The sequence below is a fragment of the Crocuta crocuta genome, unplaced genomic scaffold, assembly GCF_008692635.1.
Source record: "Crocuta crocuta isolate KB4526 unplaced genomic scaffold, BGI_CrCroc_1.0 scaffold29, whole genome shotgun sequence".
In the NCBI taxonomy this organism is placed as follows: domain Eukaryota; kingdom Metazoa; phylum Chordata; class Mammalia; order Carnivora; family Hyaenidae; genus Crocuta; species Crocuta crocuta.
In genome coordinates, this window is record NW_027533280.1 from 3,777,053 (window position 1) to 3,794,257 (window position 17,205).

The 17,205-nt window shown below is 46.9% G+C and overlaps 1 protein-coding gene across 1 annotated transcript in view; it reads right to left on the reverse strand.

Annotated features, from left to right (window-relative positions):
• Positions 1-16,751, reverse strand: part of CFAP251 (cilia and flagella associated protein 251) — a 57,692-nt gene extending 40,941 nt beyond the window's left edge. The window contains exons 1-8 of the mRNA XM_077747955.1: positions 16,670-16,751; positions 15,377-15,645; positions 15,101-15,262; positions 14,021-14,257; positions 9,153-9,293; positions 7,040-7,149; positions 1,777-1,888; positions 1,447-1,527 (exon numbers count right to left, since the gene is read on the reverse strand). Of these exons, the coding sequence (XP_077604081.1) occupies positions 1,447-1,527; positions 1,777-1,888; positions 7,040-7,149; positions 9,153-9,293; positions 14,021-14,257; positions 15,101-15,262; positions 15,377-15,625 (1,092 nt within the window). The 5' untranslated portion in view covers positions 15,626-15,645; positions 16,670-16,751. The remainder of the gene's footprint in view (positions 1-1,446; positions 1,528-1,776; positions 1,889-7,039; positions 7,150-9,152; positions 9,294-14,020; positions 14,258-15,100; positions 15,263-15,376; positions 15,646-16,669) is intronic.
• Positions 16,752-17,205: the final 454 nt, after the last annotated feature.

Sequence of the window (17,205 nt, forward strand, 5' to 3'; positions counted from 1 at the left end):
GCATGATGGAGATGTTCAATAATCTGTGCTGTCAAACACGGCAGCCACTAGCCACACGTGGCTAATGAGTACTTGAAATGTAGTGACACTGAGGAAATGAATTTGTAGCTGTATTTCATTTTAATCAAACTAAACTTAAGTAGCCACATGTATTCAGCAAAGTTTCAGGACACAAAATTGGCCCACAAAAATCAGTTGAGTTTCCATAGACAGCATTAGCAATGAGCAATCTGAGAAGGAAATTAAGAAAACAGATCCACTGGGGCTCCTGGGTGGCTCAGTCAGCTAAGCACCTGACTTTGGTTCAGGTCATGATCTTGCGGTCCATGGGTTCAAGCCTCACATCAGGCTCTTTGCTGCCAGCTCAGAGCCTGGAGTCTGCTTTGGATTCTGTGTCTCCCTCTCTCTCTCTCTCTGCCCCTCCCCCACCCCCATTCAAGCTCTGTCTCTCTGTCTCTCTCTCTCTCAAAAATAAATAAACATCAAAAAAATTTTTTAAAGAAAATGAATCCACTTATGATGGCATAAAAATACTTCATAATAAATTGAGGTGAAAGATCTGTACACTACAAACTATAGAACACTGCTGAAGGAAATTCAAGAAGACATAATAAATGGAAAGACATCTTGCACCCATGGGTTGTTCAGAGACCAATAACTACCCAAAGCGATCTATAGATTCCATGTAATCTCTATCAAAATCCCAGAGGTGTTTTTTTGCAGCAATAGCGAAACCCGCACATGGGTGGCGGCTACCCTCTCAGTTCAGCTTAGAAAACCTCTAAGGAAACTTTTTTCAGGGAAGCGGAGGAAAGTTGGGGGGCAGAAGGAGAGAAACGGACATAAAGCTGCAGCACGATGTATGCCTGGTGGAGCCTCGTCACCCGGCCCCTCTGACTGGGTCTCAGGTCCTGCAAGCCAGGTATGCAGCGTGCACAGTGTCTGCTGCATAGTAGGCACTCAGCAAGCGTGTGATGACCGGAGGGTGCAAGTATGAGTAAGACAAGGCAGAACGGCAGGGCAAACTTTGTGGGTGTCCTTGGCAAGTTGCTTCAAGCAAACCGAGACTAATAATAACTTCCCGATATGAAGAGCAACTAAGAGCATGCCTCTAGAATCAGAAAGGCTGCTAGCTGATGACTTCAGACAAATTATCTAACAATTAATAGTAGCATTCCACAGACTTTACTAAAGCAGTAACTCCTTCCCAGCATGTTTGTATGGATTATTTGTAAAGAACTTAGCAGAATCTGGCACATAACAAGTGCTTAGAAAAACATTGCCACTATCATCAAAAATAAAACGAGATCATGGAGATGAAACTGTTTTTTTTTTTTTTACAACCTCTAGTGCACCGTAATCAAACTCTAGTAAAACAGAAAGTCGGCTTTGACCTGGGCTCAGTGTCACTGCAGGCAGAGTATTACAGACTCAAATTGAACTCACCTGAAATCCATACTCTTTGGGAAGGTCAAGGGTACACGCTGGTGTTTCCACTGCTAAAGTCCACCTCCAGATGCAAACTTTCTGTGAGTTGAACAGCACACAGAAGAGAATGAGAAAGTTCCTGAAGAGGTACCCCACGCCTCTCGTGGTAACTCTGTAACTTCAGTTAACTGGGGACAGCGCTCTGAGCTGAGCCACGGGCACAGAGCCCCTGACAAGGTGCCATGGAGTCTGGTCACAGAGCATCACACCTGCCGTGCAGCCTGCGCAGAGCCGCCCACTGGGATACACTCGACAGCCTGGCTGAGGCTGACCCAACGCGCCCTGTACCTGGATTTCAGCATCTGAGATGGTCGCCAGATACTTGGCGTCCCAGGTGATGGCGATGGCTCTGATGCCGTTCCCTTCTGGGCAGCTGTCAAATATTGTGTGCACAGGAATGCTGCAAAACGGGACCAGGGAATGAGCATTTGCTGAGGTCTGCCTTGCTTCCCAGAGGGACTCACTTCAAAAGCATAAGAGCTATGGAGAAACAAACCATGGTCCAGGCATACAATGGCCTGGCGCACTGACACGGGCTGTAAGTGAGCCTCGAAAACACACTGTGAAGTGACAGAAGCTGGTCACAAAGACCATATACTGTATAAGTCCATCAAGAGGAAATGTCCAGAATTAGAAAATCCATAGGGACAGAAAGCAGATCCGTGGCTGCTCAGGGTTGGGGGAACTCAGGCAGCTCAGGTCATGATCTCACGATTCATGAGTTCGAGCCCCACATCAGACTCTACACTGACAGTGCAGAGCCTGCTTAAGATTCTCTCTCTTTCTCTCTGGCCCTCCCCTGCTCATGCTCTCTAAATAAATAAATAAATAAATAAATAAAATTTTAAAATACATAAAATACAAAAATAAAATAAATTAAAAAGTATATTATGACATAACCGTATAATGAAAAATATGCCACTTTTAAAAAGAATGAGGTAGATGTGGGAAGGTGTCCAAATTGTGTGAAAAAACAAGTTGTGCAACAGTATACACACCGTCGTCCTGAATGGGGGAGAGTGTGTGTGCATGTATGTGCATAGAAAAGTCTGGAGGAATGGACTGCAAACCACACAAGGGTGACTCTGGAGATGTGTTTGGGTGAGGAGGGACTTTCGTTTGCTTTTCCTCATTCACTTCTACACTGTGTCACTGGCAAGACCGTAGAAGCGTAGGAAGCAAGCAAAGGCCCTGCACAAGCAGAATTTAATTAGATATTTAAATGTCTGATAGAGCCAAAGACAGGCAGGAGACAGCAAGAGCAAGTATGGGAGTGATGGGGGGGAGGGGGGCGGGGTCCCTGACTTGCCCTGGAAGAGCAGGTGGTACGGACAGTGGACTGATGTCTCCCCATTGTTTTTCATTATACAGCCCTTGTCACTCGGGTGCCCCAACTGGCCAGGACCAAGTCTCTGCCCCAGCTGAGGACCTGGCTGTTCCCTGTCACAGGGAAGTACCTCCCAAATTCACGTGGGAAGGCAGTCCTGGCGTTACTACAAATGCCACAGCAATTCCCTCAGGGGGAAAAGGGGTCTCATCCCTGCAGGTTTTCAGAATCCAATCTAGAGACGATGATGTCCGTCGGGCCTACACTGCAGACGGATCTGTGGTAAGAGAATGTGTTCATTTTGTTCAGGGACCGTGATGTTTAAGAGAATTTAACGTCTCAGAGTCTCTGACGGATTAGATTTGTGATTCTAATTTAAGGTCTGTAGTTGATTTAGACTTATGATTTCAAATTCAAATCGCACTGGGTTTATAAACAATATTAGAATACTTACAAGAACTTAAAATTTGCCATAGTTATGTCTAATTTATTAGATTTACAAGAATTGCTTAAGTATAGGTGAAGGGTTTATTTTTTTAATCAGACTGCTAAAGAACTTAAAGATAAAACCAAATATATTCAATTTCTAAGTGCAGTTTTAAAATGCTTAAAAGGAGTTAATAATCGAATTTGTGAGTGGGGCCAAACATTAATCAAAACCCCCTTAAAGGCAGTTGCAAAAATGTGCTAGATTTATAAAAGGAGTAAGATTTATAAGTTGAACAAAAAGCTTAAGGAAAAACTGTGGGTTTTAGTTTATAACTTTAATAAAGTGAATATTAATTCTAAAAACCAAATAATCTTTTCTGGGCCCCAAAGTCATCTTTACTATATCATAAAACTCATATCGACATACTGAATTGGTAACCGCAGATGCATTTTACTTTGTAATTGGAAAAAAAAATCGCTGCCAGAGTCACTGCCAGTCTAGTGGGGGAGACAGCTCTGCAAGCAAGAGAAAAAGCAAAAGAATAAACCCTTTCCAAGGGGGCCAGCGGTGCCTGGGGAAGGCAGCTGTGAGCGACGGCTTCAGAGAAGAGACACACCTGAGGGGCCACCTTCCTGCCTGTGGACTCTGTCTCCGGATATAGCTCCCTCGTGTGTTAAGTTGGATGTCCCAGTACTTACAGCTGAACGGGTGTGACAGCCACAGATGACAGCTAGTCATGTCAACGGGGAGTTTCACTTTCTGGGGGACGTGTTCCCATGGCTATGAATCAGGGTGCATATTCCCTGTGACACAGGCTGGGTTGGCAATGGGCGGCCTCTCAGTGGGTTTAAGCAGGCGAGAAACACAACCTCTCCCCAGCTCATGCTCTCTCTCTAAAAACAAAAAAGCAGGGAGGGGGCACCTGGGAGTCTCAGTGGGTTAAGCATCTGACTCTTGACTTTGGCTCAGGTCATGATCTCGTGGCTCATGAGTTTGAGCCCCATGTCAGACTCTGTGCTGACAGCTCAGAGCCTGCGTGGATTCTGTCTCCTCATTCTCTGCCCCTCCCCAACTTGTGCTCACTCTCTCTCACCCTCTCTCTCAAAATAAATAAGTAAATAAACTTTAAAAAGACTGCTGTGGAGAAAAACCACAAAATGATACATGACGATACCCATATACATGTATTTAAGACAACAGCAAATGTCCTGGAAGGAAATACACCAAATTGAGCACCTCTAGGAAGAGGACTAAGACTTGAGATGTAGCCAAAGGACACATTAGCTTTCAATTAAAATGATTTTTACGGGGGTGCCTGGGGCACTCAGTCTGTTGGGTGTCTGACTTTGGCTCAGGTCATGATCTCACAGTTCATGAGTTCGAGCCCTGCATCAGGCTCTGTGCTGACAGCTCAGAGCCTGAAGCCTGCTTGGGATTCTGTGTCTCCCTCTCCCTGCCCCTTCCCGACCCATATCTCTCCCCTACTCTGTCTCTTTCTCTCTCTTTCTCTCAAAAATAAACACTAAAAAGTTTTTTTAATAAAATGATTTTTAGGGGCTCCAGGGTAGCTCAGTCCACTGTGTCCAACTCTTGATTTTGATTCAGGTCATGACCTCATGGTTCATGAGTTCAAGCCTCAAACTGGGCTCTGTGCTGACAGTGTGGAGCCTGCTTGAAATTCTCTAGCTCTTTCTCTCTCTGCCCCTCCCCTGTTCTCTCTCTCTCTCTCAAAAATAAATAAATAAACATCTAAAAAATATAAAGTGATTTTTAAAAATCAACAGATGAATGGATAAGCAAAACGGGTATATCCATGCACTGGACCCTTGAGCAGCTAGAAGAAGAAAGGAACCACTGGCTCAGGCTACCACACAGAATAACCTTGGGAACATGCTGAGAGAGAGAAGGCACACGCAAAAGCCACGTACAATCCCATGACACGAACTAGCAACAGGCAGGTGTCTGGAGACAGAAGTAGATTGGGGGCAGTGGGGGGGGGGGCCTTGCTGGCACAGAGTTTCTGTTTGGGGGGTGATGAAAATGTTCTGGGAATAGTGGTGAGATTGCATAACACTGTGAGTGCAATTAATGCCACTGAATTATACACTTAAAAACCATGGAGATGGTCAATTTTATGTTACGTATACTTTGCTACAACAGAACACAATCAGTGTCCCAGAGGCTGGACTGCAGAGTGAAGCTGCGGNGTTTGGGACATTTTAGCAAGAGATACCATGAGACATCCAGGTGAAATGTCCTCTGGCACCTTCCTCATCAGTGAAAACAGAAAGTATTGAGGTGGTTATTTTTTTTTTAACGTTTACTTATTTTTGAGAGAGAGAGATGGTTGGGGAGAGGGGGACAGAGGATCTGAAGTGGGCTCTGCATTGACAGCAGATAGCCCAACGCAGGACTTGAACTCACAAACCCCGAGATCATGACACAAGCTGAAGTCAGACGCTTATCTGACTAAGCCACCCAGGTGCCCCAATGTTGAGGTGGCATTGAGATGAAGACAGTGTGGTTTCTAGTCTCCGGTCTGCTCCTTCCTGGTTGGAGAACAATACCAATGCATCCTCAGGCCACGGTTAAGAGAGGCCAGAGGGAGAGAGACACAGAAGAGTCTGAGAAGAGGCGGTAAGTCCGATGAGAACCAGGAGACGTGGTCTGAGAGATGCCAAGGAAGCGAAGAGTGCCAAACGCCACTGAGACATCCAGTAGGACCAGGATGAGGCAGCATGGGCCTATGCAGGTCCCCGGCCACCTGGGGGACTTGTGTCTTAGAAGATCCAATCTAACTTTCCAGAACACTCGAGAGCATTAAACACACCTTCTTCCTAATCTAGCCCAACTGGCCTCGTCCACCCCGACATCACCCCCCACCCAACCAGAGCCTTACGATCTTGTCAGCTAATCCAGCAGTGCTCTCTGCCTCTAGGACCAGGAATTAAGAAAGAAAACTCACATATAAGCATCTGTCACAGGCTAGGTACTATGCTCTACTGGTAGTGGGTTGAAGGGTCCCCCTTCAAAAGTCATGTCCACCCAGAACCTCAGAATATGAGCATTGTGTGGGGATAGAGTCTTAGCAGATGTCGTTTGTTAAAAAGAAGTCATACTAGATTAGGATGGACCCTAAATTCAATGACTGCTGACCTCCCAGAAGAGAAGACACAAAGAGACACCAGCGGAAAATACCACGTGAAGACAGAGGCAGGGACTAGAGTGACCAGTCCACCAGCCAAGGACCGTCAAGGGCTGCCAGCCACCAGCAGCAGCTGGGAGAGCGGCCTGGAACAGACTCTTGCTCGGAGTCCCAGAACGTACCCCCCCGCAGGCAACCCGATTTTAGGCTTCCAGCCTCGTGAACTGTGAGGGAACAACTTGCTGTCATTTTAGGCCCCTCGGCATGTGGTGATTTCTTAGAGCAGCCCAAGAAGACTACAACAGCAGGTGTGAGGAGCCTCCTCCTTCCGCAGGTGGGGAAAGTCCCTTCACTTCTCTGGGCCTCCAAGCTGGGTCTGTGCGAGTTAACCTCCCTCAGCCCCGTCTACTCTGGGACGCCGCCAAACGAAGTTTTTGAGCCTCAACAGCCAAGAACTGTAAGCGGGAAATTCACCAAGGTAATGTCACTCAAGGCAACAAGATGGCCAGCCTCCCCAGGCCACTTTGCCCCTCAGCCCGCATCCCGTCCCTGGTTTCTGCACGCCCAGGCCGGCCTTGCTCACCCATCCTGGGCGCCGGGGCAGACGCATGACACTAAGCAGGAGAAAGCATGACGGCACCCAGCCTACCCTGTGAAGGAGTCCCATATAATTATCAGGCAGTCGGGCCCTTTGTCGGCCGTGGCAATCCACCGCCTATCCTCACTGACGCAGAGGCAGGAGATCATGTTGGGGTGGCCCTGAAGAAATGGAGAGAAAATGCTTTGAAGCGTCAAGGACACGACCCAGGCTTTGGCACTGCTAGGAGTGGCTGGGGCCCCAGAGAGAGAACGGAGCTCCCCTTCCAGGTTCATCTGGCTGAAAACTCCATGCCCACCGGCTTTCCCTGGCATTCCTCCATAGCCAGCGGTGTTCACATTTTCTCTCCCTCAAAACACTGGGATAAGCCCCACTTCCCAAAGAACAGGGGCTTCCTACAAGTGTAGGCATGTCCCCAACTCTGAACCCAGGTTGAGAATAAATATTGGGGTTCTGCCCTGTCCCCTGGAACCTCCCTGGGGGCATCATCTCCCTAAGAGTGTCCACGTCAGGTCACTGAGCAGCTCTGGAGCAAAAGGCTCCTCGCTGGTCTATCTGCTTTCATTCCTAGCCCCCTACAATCCTTTCCCCGTAACTTCTGGAATCTTCTGGAAACACAGACAAAATGGTAGTGCTCCCTGCCAGGAAATAGCCTGTTTCCTCCCATCTTCATCTCTCCTCGCTCACTCTGCACCAGCCATACTGGCCTCCTTTCTGGGCCCCACACCCAGACCTGCCCAGGCCTGCAAACTCAGTCTAGAATGCTCCTCCTCAACCTGTCCCTGGCTGGTTCATTCTCATCAGTCAGATCTCCACCAAAAGGGCATGTCTACATTCTCAGCCAACCCAGCCTGAGGTCCGGCTCTCACTCTTGACCTCTCCCCTACAGCATTCCCACATTTCCTTTGAAGGGCTTGTTATAATTCGTAATTATGTATTTATGAGACTGTAAGCTCCACGAGGTGGGGTGTTTTGTTCATGATTACAGACCCAGAATCTGAAACACAGAGGTTTTGAGAAATATCTGAAATGAATGAATGAATGAATGAATGGTCAAGGCCATTCCCAGCCAGCTCACTCTGAAGGGGGCTGGACACCTGCCTGGCATGGTCCTCATTTCTCAGCCCCTCTGTCCACTCCTGCCGCTTGCTGACTCCGCAGACACCAGCTCTCCCTCTTCCCTGTGCCATTACGACTGTGCTCAGTGCCACACATCCAGCTGAGCCCCGCGGAGGGGTGCTGGCTGGTTTTGTGTCTGTTTCTGGACTTCTAGAGAGCAACTTCCTCCGGCGACACCCACCATGGCTTGGATCCCTGGCACAATGGGCTTTTGGAAAATCCTTTGTGATGCTTCTGGCCAAGATACTGATTGAGGAAGGTCCTTATTAAAATATATGTCCATTGAAAAGGGTAACACAGAACTGTTTACCCGGTTAACGAGTGGAAAGTCAGGAAAGTCCAAGAAAAGAGGACATTTGGTCAGGTAAATGATGGAAATGTCAGGAATGGAGGAAGCAGAGTGGTGGGGGGAGGGAGGGCAGGCATGTGGGACACTCAGGGAGGCACAGAGGGCCCTGAAAATAAATGAAGGTGCTCAAGGGGGGAAGGGATAGGAAGACAACCAACCTCCTCAATACTTTCAAGTCAGGGGACCCAGACTCAAGTCCTGCTTCACCTGCAGTCTTAGGCAAGTCAGTTAACCTATTCTGAGCCTCAGTTTTTTCTTCTGTAAAATGGGGATATTAACACCCACTTCTCAGCATGATTATGAAGATCAATGAACGCCCTTTTAAACCTGCAAAAGGTTCGAACCCCTGCTGAAGCCTTTTGCGTTCCCCCTGGATCTGTGGAGACAACATGATCTCCCCTGATCACATTTTTAGGGTAATGCAAAAAAAAAAAAAAAAGATCCTTTAAATTCTTGTTGCTATAAAATTAAAATCAATTGCTATTTGTTAATTGATTCTGATTAGGATCAGAGAGACAATGAGTAATAATAAACTGTGTTTCTAAAGATAAGATTTGCTATAGTTAAGAAGGCAGGAAAACATGAGAGTGATAGAATGAAGTCAGCCCTTGCAATAAAAAACAAAATGTTACATTCTAGTGAAAGACAACCTCTTTTACTTGTGATAAAAAAAAAAAAAAAGACAACCTTGTATACCTGAAGATGGTGCTGATTATTCTCTAAAACATTGTAGATGACTGCATTGTGAGCACAGACATACAGAAGAACTCTCTGGTTTTCGTCTCGAATGTAGTAAACAGGAAGAGAACTGTTCCAGCCGAAAGACCAAGTCAAGGTCTGGAAGACAAAGGTGAAGCCAGTAAGACACTACTGTGCCCGAGCCCAGAGCTGGGACGCCAGGAGCGCCTGGCCCAGACTCTGGAGGAGAAAGAGTTCACATCATCAGGTCCAAAGAAGAGAAATCACTTCAAGAAAGTCCTCAGCCACGTTCTACAGTGTGGATGCCCCTTGAAGCCATGACGCTGAGTGAAAGGCACCAGACACGGTGTGTGATTCCATCCACAGAGACAGAAAGTGGATGAGCAGCTGCCAGGGGCTGGAGGGCTGGAAGAGAGGCTGGGGAGTGACCGCTAAGGGGGATGGGTTTCTTTGGAGAGGGATAAAAATGTTCTGGAACTGCCTAGTCCTGATGGTTGCACAGCCTTGTGAACAGGCTAAAACCCAATGAATTGTACACTTTAGAAGGTAAATTCTGGGGCGTCTGAGTGTCTCAGTTGGTTAAGCGTCCAACTCTTGATTTCGGCTCAGGTCATGATCTCACGGTGGGTTTGAGCGCTGATGGTGCAAAGCCTGCTTAGGATTCTCTCTCTCTCTCTCTCCCTCTTTCTCTCTCTCTAACCCTACCCTGCTTGCTCTTTCTCTCTCAAAATAAATAAATAAACTTGAAAAAATGTTTACGGGGGGTGCCTAAGCGGCCCAGCCTTAAGTGTGACTTCGGCTCAGGTCATGATCTCACAGTTCATGGGTTCAAGCCCTGAATCGGGTTCTGTGCTGACAGCTCAGAGCCTGGAGCCTGTTTCAGATTCTGTGTCTCCCTCTCTCTCTGTCCCTCCCCCACTCATGCTCTGTCTCTCTGTCTCAAAAATAAATAAAAAATTAAAAAAAAATTTTTTTTAATGTTTACAGGTAATTCCACAAGGATGTAGAGGAACTGAACCATGATGCACTCTTGGTGGGAACGTGAATGGCTCAGCTTCTGTGGAAACACCGCGGGGATTCCTCAAAAACTTGAAAACAAAATTACCATATATTACAGCAATTACAGTTCTGTGTGTATACCCAAAAGAACTGAAAACAGGGTCTCAAAGATACATTCATACACCCAGGTTTACAGCAGCATCTTTCACAAAAGCCAAAAGGTAGGGACAGGTGGCTCAGTTGGTTAAGCGACCAACTTTGGCTCAGGTCATGATCTCACCATCTGTGAGTTTGAGCCTCATTGGGCTCTGTGCTGACAGCTCAGAGCCTGGAGCCTGCTTCGGGTCCTGTGTCTCCCTCTCTCTCTCTGTCCCTCCTCGGCTCATACTCTGTCTCTATCTCTCTCTCAAAAATAAACAAACATTTTAAAAAAGCAAAAAGGTAGAAGCCACCCAAGTGTCCCTCGACGGATGAATGGACAAACAAAATGTGAATAGTATTCAGTCTTCAAGGGGAAGGAGATTCTGACACATTCTATAACATGGAAGAACCTTGAGGACATCGTGTAAGTGAAATCCACCAGTCACAAGACAAAGACTTTGTGATTCCACTTACATGTGATGTCCCTAGAGGAGTCAGATCCACAGAGACAGAAAGTAGAATGGTGGTGGCCAGGGGCTGAGCTGGGGAATAGGAAGATGTTGTTTAACGGGGAGGGAGTTTTGGTTTTGCGAGATGAGTTCCCGGCCCTGGCTGCAGCACAGTGTGAAGAAGGTATTTACCAGTACACTGTACACTTGAAAATGGTTAAGATGGGGGCTCAGCAGGGTAAACATCTGACTCTTCCGGCTCAGGCTACGGTCTTATCGTTTGTGAGTTTAAGCCCTGTGTCAGGCTCTGTGCTTGCTTAGGATTCTCTCTCTCTCTCTCAAAATAAATAAATATTTTAAAACATAACAACAACAGCTCGATATCGGCTCATCCACTGTGACAAATGTCCCACGCTAATGCAAGATATTAATGAAAGGCAAACCTAGGGGTGGAGGAGCCCAAGGGAGTAGATGGGAATTCTACTTTTCGTTCAGTTTGCTATAAACCGAAACTGCTCAAAAATATAGTCCAATTAGGGGCGCCTGGTGGCTCAGTTGGTCATGAGTTTCAGCCCCACACTGGGTGCAGAGATTACTTTAAAAAAATCAGTCCATTTAAAAAATTAACTAACGCCAGGCGCCAGGGTGGCTCAGTCAGTTAAGCATTCAACTCTTGGTTTCGGCTCAGATCATGACTTCATGGTTCGTGGGATCAACTCTGGGTGGGGCTCTGTGCTGACAGCTCAGAGGCTTTGGGAGTCTCTCTCTCTGTCTCTCTCTCTGCCCCTCCCCAACTCTCACGTTCTCTCTTTCTCAAAATAAATAAGCTTTAAAAAATTTACTAAGGTGAATTAATCGAATGTGGTGGTGTCTAAGGCGATGGCTAAGTGTTTAGAGGTTTTTAATAACTCATTCATTCAGTAATAACGGAACTTCCTTGCTCAAGCAGTGCTCACATTAGTTGAAACCACACAGTATTCATTGCATTTTGCACTCGTGGTGACTGAGCACGCACATAGCCATCTCTTATGGCAATCTTCTTCTAAAACATGAAAACAAAACGTTATTGTCGAAACCAGATTTCACTACATTTGACAGTCACAAGATTCCTCTCATAAACGCAGGAGACCCTTCTTTCTTGGCTGGAGACAGTATCCATGGTTATGCTTATTTACCATGAGCACTGTGAGTTATTCCAGGCCTTTGGGATGAGGCAGGGGACCCCAAGGGAAAAGGACGGTACCACGGGCACAGAGATAGATTCAGAAGCAGTCACTGAAGCACCTCTGCTGAGAACACAAAATCGGAAAGAACATAAATGGCCATCAATAATAGTGAAACGACTGAATTTAAAATGAGGAAATGGGGACGCCAGTACGGCTCAGTTGGTTAAGTGTTCAACTTCACCTCAGGTCATGACATCGTGGTTCATGAGTTCTAGCCCTGCACTGGGCTCTGTGCTGACAGCTCAGAGCCTGGAGCCTGCTTCACATTTTGTGTCTCCCTCTCGCTCTGCCCCTCCCCCAATCATGCTCTGCCTCTCTCTCAAAAATAAACAAACATTTTTTAAAAATGTTTTAATGAGGAAACAGATCTACATTCACTGATACAAAAAAAATCTTCCAAGATGTTTAATATATCTTAATCTTTAATTCCACTTAATGTGGAAAAACACTCTGCAGACATGCAGAATCTCTCACTGGTAAAGAGCACAAAAACTAATGTGTGCAGTGATGTGGGTGCACACACGTTCATGGAATCACGCAGATAACAGGTCTGTAGATGCACAGAAAAAGGTCTGGAAAGATCCACAGTTATACCAAACCGTAACAGTAGTCACCTCTGGGAACTGGGATGGGCGCGGTCAGTGTGAGAAGGGGGATCTGCTTTGCTTAATTTTTTTTTTTATATATACAAGAAGCAACTATTAATTTTAACAGAAAGGGAAAACAACACAGGAACGGGAAAAGAAAGAAGGTGTACTCAAAGCATGGAGGGAGGTTTGGTTCTGACGTCAGCCCAAGGTTAACCTCAGGCACCACGGTCACGTGGTCTCATTAGTGCTATTACCTGATGTCTTGTTAGCTGGCTAAACAACACAAAAGTCTTCAAGGGCTCTAAAACTTAAATATTCTTTCTTTCAGACAGAACAATCGCAAGCTTTGACCTTGAACTCCATTGCTCAAAGTAAGCCAAATGTACAGAAAGGAGGCTGTCAGGTGTCTGCACTTCTCACTAGACATTTTCCAGCATCCTCATCCTTATCACCATCACCACCACTGTCATTATCATCTACTTGTTGACACTCAAGTGTGCCCTATGTGTTCGGAGCTACATTAAACACTTTGTATACATTCAGTCACTTAGAAATCTTCCAAGGGTCGACTCTACAGGGAAAAAAGAAACACAGGAGATGAATTCTACAAGGCAGTTTTCAGTAGCAGATGGAGGAAGGAGGGGAAAAACTGCTCTCCCTTCTCTTGGTAAATGATAATATTTTTATTCCTCGCAGATGGCGCCTCTCTGGAATATTGTCACTGGCGGCAAAGGCAGATTCCTTTGGACTGCCTGGTGTGTTTCACAGTGGCTTTCACTTTTTTTCCATACCTTTCACTTTTTCTTAAATTTTTTGATGTTTATTTTTGAGAGGGGGCAAGGGGGGGTGGCAGAGAGAGAGGAGACACAGAATCTGAAGCAGGCTCCAGGCTCCAAGCTCTCAGCCCAGAGCCTGATGCGGGGCTCAAACTCACAAACCTTGAGATCATGACCTGCTGCTTAACTGACTGAGCCACCCAGGTGCCCCGGTCCTTACCTTTCACTTTCTGACCCATCTTGGAATGGATAGTTTTGGGAGCCTATAATGGCTTTAGGAGCCTGTAAAGGTATCAAGCAAGCTAAGGCAGAAGAAGTGAGGAGAGGGGGGAAAGGGGAAAGGAATGGAGGAGGAAGAGCACAACGTGAGAGAGAGGAGAGAGGGGAGGGGGGAGGAGAGACGGAGCTTGACTCTTCCACAGAAGCCAGCACCCTGTGCAACAGACGAGCCACGTCCAGAATTTCCTGCCTGCGGAAACACTATCGGACCCGGATGTGGTGTTCCCGTCGTGCTCTGTCACTCAGGTCCAGCCAGAGCGCGGAACCGAACTTGAAAACACACAAGTCTATTATTAGTTTAAAAAGGATCTTTCTGGTGGTATTTTTTTCCCATGTGTATAAAATTCCCCTATTTCACAATGCTCTCCAAGCTCTGGAGGAAATCAAAAAGCGTGTTACACTCACCAGAGGGTACGCGTTGGCTCTGTCATTCTTTTGGAACAGAATGTCCTTGCTGGTGGCCACCAGTGACTCCTTTGGCATCTCCGTCTTGGGCTGGAATTCTTTTTCTTTTTCCTCACTTAAGTATGATGATCTTTTGTCTTGTATCCTTTCTCCCTTTTCTGCTTCCAAATCTGTCCCTCCTTGTCCCAATTCATCTTGGGGCAGCTGGTCGGCGTTCTCCCCGAGCTTCCTGGAGGGCTGCGAGTCAGAGGAATGAATCTGTAATTCCTCAGAATTGCTTTGATCCAAATCACGAAATCTTAGTTGTGAGCTCAAGTCTCTAAAAAGCTCGTTTGTTTCCAAATGCTCCGATTGTGATGCACGCTTTGACTCACTACCACTATGAGTTCTCTTAAAAAAGAAGACTGTGGTTTCAATTACAGTATGTGCTGCGGCATTTCCTCATAAATGTTCCTTTCTATCCCTAATCAGCCAGTCTTGTGTCAGCTTCACATGGGAACCATGAAGTGCTTTAAAAAGGAGCCTGGGACATTTTGTACTTAAATAACCTAAGTCATGGGTGTGCCAGGTTTATTCCTGGCCCACTAGTAGAACCACACAGCAGAATCATTCTTCTAAGTGGCACTGGTCCTCTCTGAGGACAGAGTGGTCACGGAGTGGTCACTTCTCCATGGACCACGGCTGAGTTCTCCTCCCGGGAGTGTCTGTGGAAAGCCTACATCACTATAACCACACTGACTGTGTTCTCAGACAAGCACACTCCAGCTAATCCCTAGCCGTTCTTTGCATCAGCTCTGGTGCACACCTCCTCCAGGAAGCTTCCCCTGACCATCCCCCTAGCTGGGTTAAGTGTCCCAGTTTTTTGTTTTGTTTTGTTTTTAAATATCTTCCTTGCATCTTTCAATCACGGCACTTAGCATATTGTTTTATAGTGTTCAGGTCTGCCTTCTGATACACCCTAGAATTCCTTAAGAGAATGGATTATATCTTATTTGTATCCCCATAGCCTGGCATATAGTAAGTGTTCATTTAGTGATTATGAATGAATGAGTGAATGAATGACTTACAATTACTACTTACTAGAAAAGTTCCTGCCTGGGAATCCGTCAATGGAAGTTTCTTCACACTGATCTTGGACTTGGTGATTTCTTGGGGCTTCGCTGTGGTTTCTTCCTGTACGCCCACAGCTACCTCTGTCCTCACCGCTGCAGCCCTTTCCTTCCTTTTTTCTCTGACAGCCTCCTCTTTCCCACCTTCTCCCTCCTCCTCCTCCTCTTCTTCCTCTTCCTCCCCTTTCTCTTCCACGCCTTCCTCCTCCTCCCCTTCTTCCTCCCAGTCCTCTTCCCCTTCCTCCACCTTTTCCCATTTCTCCTCCACCCCGCCCTTCTCCTCCCCCTCCTCCTCTCCTTCCTCTTCCTCCTCCTCCTCCTCCCAAGGCTTTCCCCATTCGAATATATCATCTTCCTTCAAATCCTGCAGCATGCTTTCTGCCTCTCTATAATATGAACTATAATCTTCTTCTTCTTCTTCTTCTTCTTCTTCTTCCACTCTCGTGTCTCCATCTTTTTCTGTTTCTTCTAGTGGGTCTTCCCCTGCACCTGACATTCTTCTTTGTAGAATTTCCTCTAGAGAAATGTTAACCATAACAATTAGCAGTTCCCTCTGTTTCCCGTTTTAATTTCCTGGTGCAGTAACCTATCGATGAATAGCGCAACGCTGGCTCTGGTTCCTTTCCACAGCAATAAAAATAATGTCATACTTCTGGGAAAGACTGTCCTAAATCTTCAACCTATTGATCTCAGGGCCTCTCACCTTTCTAGGAATAACTTTAGAGCCCTTTAATTCAATATATATATATTGAATTACATATATTATATATATTGAATTATATATATTATATATAATTTTTATATATTATATATATTGAATTATATATATTATACATAATTATATATATTATATATTGAATTACATATATTATATATTGAATTATATATATTATATATATTATATATATATTGAATTATATATATATATTCACTGCTCTCCTAGCACTGAATCCTAGTTCCACCACTCACTTGCTCTGTGACCTTGAGCAAGTCACTATACCCCTCAGAGTCCAAATTCGCTCACAGGCAAAATAAAAATGAGAGCCCTAAATTCTGGGGTTGAGATGACATATGTAAAATGCTCACGCAGCCGCAGCAGAGCGGCTGAGAAAGGTGGCGATAGTTTACGAAGTTTGAAAGCCTTCTAACACAGTCTCTCATGCATTCCTCCTGACAAACTTGAGTGTGAGGCTCTGGGAGTTGATGGACGTACTCAGATCACACAGCTAGAAAGAGGCGGACCTCTCTGGCTTGGTCCCTCCATCTCAAAAATCACTACTATTCTTTCCAGCACGGGGCCCTTAGCACGAGGCCCGCGCCGACTGCAAACTTTGCCAGCGCATCCTGATGCGGGGGGTCAGGCGAGAGGTGGAAGGAAGGTGTTGGGGGGGGGGCGTCTGTGGGGGTCACAACGCCCAGGCGCGGCTCCTTCCTCCAGCTCAGGTCTCTCCGAGGCCGCCCCAGGCCTGGCCCGGCGGGGCGAGCGCCCCCCGCGGGGCACCGGGCCCTCCCACGCCAGGACCCCCGGCCCCCGACTCACAGAGCGCACCCTCCGTGGGCCTCAATGGCCGGGCCGTCCCGCCGCCTGGACCCCTGACACCTCCCCTGCCTCCAGCAGCCAGAGCTTTCTCCTCCACGCGCTCCTTAGTTACGGTTGTCACCCAAGCCCCGTCCCCAAGGTAACCGCCGCCTCGGCGACCGGCCGTAAAGCGGGAGGGCTGGGCGGTGGTCACGTGCCCAAGGCTCTGCCGCAAGCGGGCTGGCACGCCCCCTGGCGGTCCCCGGGGAACAGGCGCGGCCGCGACTCGGGCAGCGAAATCGGCCTTTTTCCTTCCCTCTTCTTTCCTCCTCCCAACGTTTTCCCAAGGCGCCTAAGTCTGAGAAGCTGCAGCCCTCGATGCTTGCAGTTTTGACTTTCTGAAGGCTTGACGAGAGGAGTGAAGAAATATGCGCTGTTTGGTAAAATTCTCTTTGCCAAAAGCAAACTAAATTTCCCGGTTTCTCAGACGCCGCACACAGATCTGCCCCCCACTTTCTCTACATGTTGTGCGCAGTGTTGTAGCGAGCTGGGATGAC